The 9,063-nt window shown below is 36.8% G+C and overlaps 2 protein-coding genes across 2 annotated transcripts; one reads left to right on the top strand and one right to left on the bottom strand.

Annotated features, from left to right (window-relative positions):
* On the bottom strand, positions 1-2,145 carry LOC125215006 (60S ribosomal protein L8-like). Its single transcript, XM_048116278.1, has 2 exons — positions 1,651-2,145; positions 1-534 (listed from the first exon to the last, which is right to left on the bottom strand). The coding sequence occupies exons 1-2, from the start codon at positions 2,088-2,090 to the stop codon at positions 192-194; spliced, it is 783 nt and encodes a 260-aa protein (XP_047972235.1). The 5' UTR covers positions 2,091-2,145; the 3' UTR covers positions 1-191.
* Positions 2,146-3,132: 987 nt separating this feature from the next.
* Positions 3,133-9,063, top strand: LOC125216765 (mRNA cap guanine-N7 methyltransferase 1). Its single transcript, XM_048118530.1, has 13 exons — positions 3,133-3,340; positions 3,539-3,678; positions 3,807-3,875; positions 3,970-4,041; positions 4,918-5,019; positions 5,253-5,309; positions 6,458-6,596; positions 7,641-7,705; positions 7,794-7,844; positions 8,042-8,104; positions 8,401-8,524; positions 8,606-8,667; positions 8,826-9,063. Exons 1-13 carry the CDS (start codon positions 3,262-3,264, stop codon positions 8,919-8,921), a joined length of 1,119 nt encoding a protein of 372 aa, XP_047974487.1. The 5' UTR covers positions 3,133-3,261; the 3' UTR covers positions 8,922-9,063.

The raw sequence follows: 9,063 nt of genomic DNA, 5'->3' as shown, positions 1-9,063 counted from the left end.
TAAATTAACTATAAAATGCATTTTGGGTGTCTCATTGTTGTCTTACATAAACTTCAGCAACAACCAAAGCAAGTTGCATTCTTAAAGTCTCATAAAAATCAAAATTGCATAAAACAAAAAGAAACAATCTTTCATGGTCCAACAAAAACACGAAGCCAATATAATTAAGCTATTCATCCAAAAACACTAGCCTAAGCCTTATCGGCCTTAGCAGCTGTAGCAGCAGCTTGACCACGGAGCCGACCAGTTCTCCTGGCTGCAATAAGACCGACCTTCTGTCCGGGTGGTGCATCACGACGTACGGTACTGGCATGACCAATATGTTGATGGTTACCACCACCATGGGGATGCTCCACAGGGTTCATAGCAACACCACGAACCTTGGGCCATGAGTTTCTCTTCACCCTGAACTTGTGGTATGCATTTCCTGCTTTCAACATGGGCTTCTCAGTACGGCCTCCTCCAGCAACCTGACCAATCATAGCACGGCAGCCACTCGGCACAATCTTTTTGGCTCCTGAAGGGAGCTTGATTCTGCAGCCAAAAGTAAGGCGTGTCATCTAAACATGAAAAATCAACCCAGGCATAATCCTTACACAAGTAATAGAGTTTTAAAAATGCATCAATGATACAAACATAATGTGTGGAAAACAATATTCTACTAGAACAGCAGAAATTGAATACTGTAAGAATACATGCCTCATTCACATTGAGGATTTCAACATTCTAATTCCAGTACATAAATCCTACTTTCTCACCATATTCCTATTTTTATCATTCCAAACACAGTCACACACACACACAGACAGAGACATAGTCACACACGCACTACTCTCTCTCTCTCTCTCACACACACACACACGAAGTCACTACACAGACTTATGTGAGTGTGCGTGCATAGTTTCTTTAAATTCAATTCATATTAATTACATCATTTTTACCAAACAAAGTATCTGTAACTGAATCTTCCAATTCAATTCCATAGAAATCTAATTCCAATTCATGTACCGAGCGGAGCCTAATTGAAGTTTAACTGTGATTGTGATGACCTATGTACATAGAAAATGTTGATACATATTTGACAATCTGATCACTCATCTCTAGCCAGTTACAAAATAGCAGAACAATCAGAGTAAAATGGACCAAGTTAAGCATTAACTAGGTATGTGTTCAGAAACACGTCAATCAACAAAGCATCAAATGAATATATATCGGCATAATCCTCAAACATTTAACAAAGTTATGCAAATGATATATACAAGCATTATGCTAGCAGAACAACTGAAATTGAATCCAGCAATGTACATAAGAATACATGCCTCATTCAAATTGAGGGATTTTGAATTGACGAATTTGCCTACTGATATATATATTTGATAATCTGAGGAGTAATATTTATAACTAGTTACTAAATAGCCAAAAAACAGGGTAATATGGATCAAATTTAGCATTGATTGTCCAAATATATTACTCACAATACATGCATTATATTAACAAAGCATATCAATAGGGGTAATATGGAGCAAATTTAGCAGCCAAATATATTATGTGTTGTATGAAATTGGCAAAATCATAAATAAATCCAAATTATTTCTAATAAAATAGAAGCATGAGAAACAACAATTGAATCAATTATCAATTAAATTATACCTAGAGGTTCCATTATCAGGATTGTGCGAGATGACAATAGCATAATCGCCAGAAGCCCTAGCGAAAACACCGCGGTCACCGACGTGGTGCTCGACGTTGCAGATGACGGCACCCTCGGGAACAGATCTGAGGGGCAAGACGTTGCCGACGACGAGATTGGCCTTCTTACCGCAGTAAACGAACTGGCCGGTGTACATGCCCTCGGCGGCGACGAAGAGCTCCTTCTGGTGCTGGAAGCGGAAGGGGTGGCGGAAGGTGACGCGAGCGAGGGGGGCGCCGCGGCCGGGGTCGTGGATGATTTCGGTGACGACTCCCTTGAGGTAGCCGTTGCGCTCGCCGAAGTCGAGGGAGCGGAATCGGGCGGGGCCCTTGCGGTGGTGAGTGTGGGACTTGAACACCGAACCAGCTCCCTTACGCTGTGCGCGGATTACACGACCCATTTTCGCAGAGTGATGTGTGGAAACGGCGATGGAGAAATAGGGAATTAGGGATGATGATCTGCGGAAATAGGGTTTTAGTTTTGTGGGCTTGCTAATGTTTTCGTTTATTGGGCCCTCATTTCCTTTTAGCCCAAATTCACTTGTGGTACTCTATTTTCTACTCCCTCCGTCTCCGATTAGGAGTCACACTTTGACCGCACACAGGTTTTAATAAATGTAAAGAAAAGTTGGTTGAAAAAGTTAATGGAATGTGTGACCCATTTTTTATATTGATGTGAGTGAATTGAGTTAGTGGAATGTGGACCTACTTACTATTTATGGTAAAAATGAAGTGTGACTCTTAATTGGGAACGGACCGAAATGGAAAAGTGTGACTCTTAATCGGGGATGAGGGAGTAATAACCAACCTTTCACTATTTTCATCACGTGCCATGAATTTATTTTCTTCATATTATCTAACTTCATATTATCGTTTAATTAATTTTCAGTAAAGATATGATGGAGGGAAGGAGCTAGCGCTATAATTGCCCGGCAACGGTGATGGTGAGTTAGAAGAGAGAGGGGAGCTGGCGAGAAAAAAAATTGTTGCGTATATCAAATCACATTTCAATAGTCATGACTCAGATATAGTGATAAGTCATGATTTAAATATGGTGATTGCAGCCACATGAGATTTTAAATAAGCCATGTCACACATCCGAGTCATCCTGCAACCCTTTGAGGGAAAATTAACAACGGCTTTATAAGTTTATGGTTTTATATATATGCTTCAAAGTTAATTGGAAATACCAGATTTCGGCCAAAATTAATAGTTCTTTTAATACCATTGTCCCAAAAATTTATACTACTTCTACTCATTACTTTTTTTTTAATCCTATTAATTCGATGTGCTAGCCCTAAATCTATGCTCTATATCCAGGATTTAAAATATAAAATTCGAGTTTGATGAACCAACACCGAATAAACCCCTAATAAAAATACAGCTTACTCAAATTCGTATTAGTACTATGTAGTATGTACACAACCATTAGATTATTCAGAAATAAATGCAAAAGTAGTAAGCTTGTACCCCTTGTATTATATCGTTGTGGTTCTTCTTCCTCTCCTTCTCAAAACAATTGATTCAAACCCTTCTTCAATTAATCATTGCCTTATTATTGTATAATTATCAATGAAGCGAGGCTATCAAGAATCTTCATCATCGAGTTCTTATGGACCCCCTCAGTCCAAATTTAAGTATAATCCTGAAGGTATTTCAGCAACTGAATTTTGTTTCGAGCTATTGGGCGGATTTCCCGACTTAGGTTTTTTTTTTGACTGATAGTTGATTGGGGTTTCACAAGTTCGAAACTTTCATCAATTTTGTATGCTAATTGTTTTAATTTATTTATATTTGTGATCAGATGAATTGATTTCTCCACGAATTGGGTGATTTATATGTTTGCTAGGTGATGGACAATTTCTTGAGGATGAGAATACTAAGATATTTGCAAGGAAAGTGGCTGATCACTACAGTGCTAGAACGAATCAGACACTCGAAGAACGAGAAGCTAGCCCTATCATTCACCTGAAGAAACTGAATAATTGGGTACTTTTTGAAATTTATAAAACCATTTTATATCTTGCTTGCCAAATACTCGATTAGTTATAATGTAATGAAGTCCAATTGAAACAAAATTTCTGTAGTAGAGGCTTATTGCCATTTGCATTCAACAGATAAAGAGTGTGCTGATTCAGCTATACGCAAAAAAAGGAGACGCCGTTCTTGATTTAGCTTGTGGAAAGGTAGTATATGAGCAATAATTTTTTGCACTGGTTCGTGTATTATGTAAACTTCTGCCTGCCAATTTCAGCTTTTCCTTGTCTTTATTTGTACTAGGGTGGTGATCTCATCAAATGGGACAAAGCAAGGATTGGTTATTATGTCGGTATTGATATAGCTGAAGGATCGGTAAATTGTCACTATTCATTGTCAATTTTCATTATTCTTGCAATGCTGAACTTTGTTTGTGTTCGACTCTTCGCTGAGGCTATGGCTTTGTGGTTATCTTCTCGTCACCTGCTGCTCTCTCTCACAAACTTGCTTTCTCTATTGATTGTGTAAATTCTCTGGAACATATTGCGTACAATTGGAGGCACACTGAATCATACTGACATGTCTATTTTTCTCATTACTAAGTGCTCCATTTGTGCCCTCTTCCCCAAAACATACGCAGAAATCTTTGGTTTTTTGCTAGGCTACTTTAACATAAGGGATATTAACTTGCTTGACAGTTGACGCTCAAATTGCAGTGTGCTTTTGAATTGGCAACAGAAAGTGCCATTCTGTGGATGCATGTAAATTGTTCCACTATTACCAAGAGTTAACTCATGAATTAAACCCTGTCTTGATATGGTTGCTGATACTCACAAAAGGCTCTGCTAAGTCCAAAATATTTGATTATGTTTCGAGTCTTTTCTTGAAGGGGTTGTCTTCTTCAGATATTTCACTTAATTCTATCAACTCAACAGGAAATGCATTAATTCTTCCTTCAGTTGTCCGAAGTGTATCCGTTTATACTAGTCCATTTGCAGCATTAATGAATTAGTTAACTAGTAAGTGAACGGCTCTTTTTCTAATTGGCATCTGGTGAACCAAATGGACCTACATATTTCATGTAATTTTTTACTGTTACTAACTGCAACGGTTAGCGCATAACAAAACATCCAATTCTTCATGGCTGGACATCTTTTTTTATTTCCATGTATTGCAGCTCTCCTTGAAATATTAAGTAAAGATGGATATTCATCTCAAAAATTGAAATAAATTATACCTGCTTCATTCCAGATAGAAGATTGCCGCACGCGATATAACGGTGACGCTGATCATCACCAGCGTCGCAAAAAATTCTCCTTTCCTGCCAGACTCTTGTGCGGTGACTGCTTTGAGGTAAATACCAATGATATCTTTATTTGGGTCTACATTATATTAGAAGCATAATGACTTGTCCAGTTACCCCATCTCCTATAATCACTAGATTCTTTATGCATACGGCTAGACATCAATCTAATTCTTGTATGCTGGATAGCGGGTGAATTACCACCATCTGGATAGCTGAAGTTACTGACACGAGATTACTTCATACAGTCATATGGGCCAGTAATTCATTTGCAAAATTTCAGGTCCGTCTAGATAAGGTTTTGGCAGAAGATGCTCCATTTGATGTATGTAGCTGCCAGGTAGGTGACTCATAAATTTTCATTTTTTTAACTAAACATCTTTGTACTTTCTTAAATTAAACAATTTAGTTTCTGACAGTTTTCTTTTCTACCCAATCACATTCTCTCCTTTCAGTCTCCTAATGAGTTAAAATATGCACACTGAAATATGTGATGAGTTTTACCAGTTTGAAATATTACCAAACTAGATGATACAAGAGAAGTTTGTGTATCTTGAATTGTTTACCCTTATTTCACTGATACAAGAAGGGTATTATGCTTGCTGACTTCAATTTACAAGCTGAAAACAGTCTTATCTGTAAGAAAGATATACGTGTATAAATCTGCATGTTACATGATGATATCAAAATAGCATCTGCTGCTGGAAAATAAATAAAGAAAAACAGAAACGAGAAAGAACATGAAAATTAATGAGAGAAAAATAAATGATACTCCTATAACTAAGTGGCCATTCCTCCGTAAAGGCCACAACAAATGCTGAACTCGAACTATACTCTGAACAAATGAAACATAGCTTACCCTATTTAAGACTCTATTGAAGACTCCAATTGAATCAAAATTCCGAATTAAAAAAAGACTCCTAAACTAACTCATACTCCAAGAAATAAAATCTATTTCTTGAACTATTACCAATGCTAGACTTCCTACTTAAACAAATACTCCCTCCGTCCCACAAAGATTGTCGCATTTTTCCATTTCGGTCCGTCCCACAAAGTTTGTCCCATTTCACTTTTTACCATTTTTGGTAATGGACCCCATATTCCACTAACTCATCCCTACTCACATTTTATTATAAAACTAATATATAAAAGTAGGACCCACATTCCACTAATTTTTTCAACTCACTTTCCATTATATTTCTTAAAACCCGTGCCCGGTCAAAGTGGGACAATCTTTGTGGGGCGGAGGGAGTAACCAATAAGGATACTAAACAACTACAAGATAATCTGTGGGGAATAAGAACTTCACTGAAATTATTCATGTTTGAACATTACAGCAATGACTTCTATAATCTGCGAGGTACAGGAATGACTTCTATCACATGTTTTGGGAGATCAGAAATTTCAGCCTATGCTAGAAAACTATGCAACTAATGATTATTCATGTTTTGCAAGTTAAATTAATCTATCAAAGCTGGGATTTTGCAGTTTGCAATGCATTACTCATGGTCTACAGAGGCGCGTGCCAGGCGGGCCTTGGCCAATGTATCAGCTTTACTTCGGCCAGGAGGCATCTTCATTGGAACAATGCCAGATGCCAATGTCATCATAAAAAAACTTAGAGAAGGTTTTTTCCGTGCTGTTTACATTGAGGCTGACATGAATAAACTTAAAGGGCTTGTTTTTGTCATCATTTCCATACTTCATTTTCCACTTCCTCTAACACACAACACTAAAAACACATATGTATGAGTCATTTGCTATTAACACCAAATTTATTTTTCCAATGATATCATCTATCATCATTGTAGTGGGACCCACTTGAATGCTCATTCTTCATGCTAACCACCAAAAATATCCATCTGTTCATACGAACTGCAAATTCAGAATGGAAACATTGTCCAACAAACATATTTTCATCTTCCAGGTTCTCTAATAGTATTAATCATTCATCATACCAAAATCATCACTTTTTTTGTACAAAAAACATCAGAAGTACTAAAAAATGGAAACTACAATTTGAAATAAAAACCAATCATCCCAAAAAGTAATTTATAGGAAATTTGTAAATGAATGTTCAGGGTCTTTTTTACTTTACTTGTGGAGTATTTGTAGTGTTGAATGAGTAAGAACAGCTTGAAGATTGAATTAATCATTGGTTTCTTTGTTAATGCTAGAAAACACATTATTCCCCATTAGTTTTAATGTAAAGGTAATCATTGGCATGGCATCGCAACACCTTCTGTCTATGCGGGTTGCTCCTTAATATATTTTGTAAAGATAGTCATCCACAGTCATGCAAACACCTCTATGTATTTCCACACTCCCACTCAGTCACATGCGTATGCATACATAAACATATGTATACTTTGTAGATTATTTATGGAACCTTTTATGCCACATTCTCAGTGATGATATCATTTATGCATTTGGTTCATTTGAGTTTTGGAAATGATGCATCTTTTCAATTGCACTGACCACTGTGTCCCTTGCTTTTTGATTTGATTGATGACTGGAACAGAACTAGGTGGCCAATAGACATTACAGTGTAGCCTTTATCGAAATATGCATACTATCCTGTTGATTATAAATTTTGACATGCAAGCATTATGTAGTTTGTGAAGATATTTTGTATCATTGGCCGTTAAAAGGCTTTCCCTTGTCGATGCAGCTGAGGGGCTACAATTCGGTAATAGTGTGTACTGGATACGTTTTGATGAAGAATTTGACGACAAGGTAGATTTCTATGTTTGAACATCTTTTTACACTTCTGCTGGACTCCATTTGCAATATTTTCTTTTCTTCCATTTTTGGCCTATCACAGAAATTTAAGTCTTCAAGTCCCTTTGGCATCAAGTACAAGTTCCATCTAGAGGTATATTATTTGATCCCTTCTGATAATTTCTTTTCTTTTTCTCTTAATCATTGGAAAGGCAAAATAATCTCCTTGATCCTTATTGGTGTTAATGTGACTTGATGGATTCATTTATGTGAACTGTAATCTTTTACTCAGATTGCTTTTTTTGCTTCTAAATACATTTTTCATGGTAATATTTATTTATCTTCCTGCAGGATGCAGTGGATTGTCCTGAGTGGATTGTTCCTTTTCATATTTTTAAAGCACTTGCTGAAGAGGTACTCATTTTCTGCTTAAGCTATCGGTTTCATATTGTGTGGCAGTAATATCAAGTACTGTGTGGTGATATAATTTAGTCCCACTGAGAAGCTTTATTATTGTTATCCTGGAACGGTTTTGTAGTTGGCGATAATGTTTAAATCATGAAACACCGCTAGTTACTGCTAATTGTGAATATATGAACAAAAGACTATTTCGAGGTTACATCTTGAAATACAAGATCCTTGGGATGATTTGATTATCAGCTTAGTCACAATTATGTTTTAACGCTGTCATTCATCCTTTAAATACGCAGTATGGTTTGGAGTTGGTCTTTGTTAAAAATTCGCATGTATTTGTGGACGAGTACATGAAGAAGCCTGAGTTTGTTGAGCTCATGAGAAGACTCGGTGCTCTGGGTGATGGCAAAGACGACAATAGTAAGTTTTAGTTTATAGTCTTACTATAATCTACCTCTGTTTATCTTAGTCTGTTGCTTATTGGCTTTAATAATTTCTCAGGTACATTATCACCTGATGAGTGGGAGGTGGCCTACTTATATTCTGCTTTTGTGTTAAGAAAGGTACACTCCATAAACTATCTCCAAGTTGTCAAATTACTATCAACATGCCACTTCTAAATCTTTTCGGAGTTTAGAATATTGAAAGGAATTGCGATTTCAAATTGGCATCGTTGCTGTTGAAGTATTAATCTGTCAAAATCTGGTATTTTTCCGTGCAGCGAGGGAAACCCGATCAAGCCCCAGTCAGTAGTAGAGACAAGGGTAAGATGAACCTTTCAAAAGAAGATATCATCTTCATCAACGACCAACCTTAATTAATCATTTCAAAAATCAAAGAACTGGCCTTGCTGCAGTTTTGGCCTAAATTGTACTACTGAATTATTTTTTATGCAGCTATACTTGAATATATAAGGGGTGACTGATTTTCATGGCACTAGTCACCATGGCATTTTCTGA

This window comes from Salvia hispanica, chromosome 3 (genome assembly GCF_023119035.1).
Source record: "Salvia hispanica cultivar TCC Black 2014 chromosome 3, UniMelb_Shisp_WGS_1.0, whole genome shotgun sequence".
Taxonomy (NCBI): domain Eukaryota; kingdom Viridiplantae; phylum Streptophyta; class Magnoliopsida; order Lamiales; family Lamiaceae; genus Salvia; species Salvia hispanica.
Note: the sequence above shows the minus strand (reverse complement) of the source record. Positions and strands in the feature narration are given on the sequence as shown.

Bases quoted from the DNA above. Each gene is read 5' to 3' on its own strand.
- LOC125215006 (XM_048116278.1), bottom strand. From the start codon at position 2,090: ATGGGTCGTGTAATCCGCGCACAGCGTAAGGGAGCTGGTTCGGTGTTC. The intron at 535-1,650 runs GTATAATTTAAT...TTTTGGCTGCAG, and splicing joins CCTGATAATGGAACCTCTAG to AATCAAGCTCCCTTCAGGAG.
- LOC125216765 (XM_048118530.1), top strand. From the start codon at position 3,262: ATGAAGCGAGGCTATCAAGAATCTTCATCATCGAGTTCTTATGGACCC. The intron at 3,679-3,806 runs GTACTTTTTGAA...TGCATTCAACAG, and splicing joins TGAAGAAACTGAATAATTGG to ATAAAGAGTGTGCTGATTCA. The intron at 4,042-4,917 runs GTAAATTGTCAC...GCTTCATTCCAG, and splicing joins TTGATATAGCTGAAGGATCG to ATAGAAGATTGCCGCACGCG.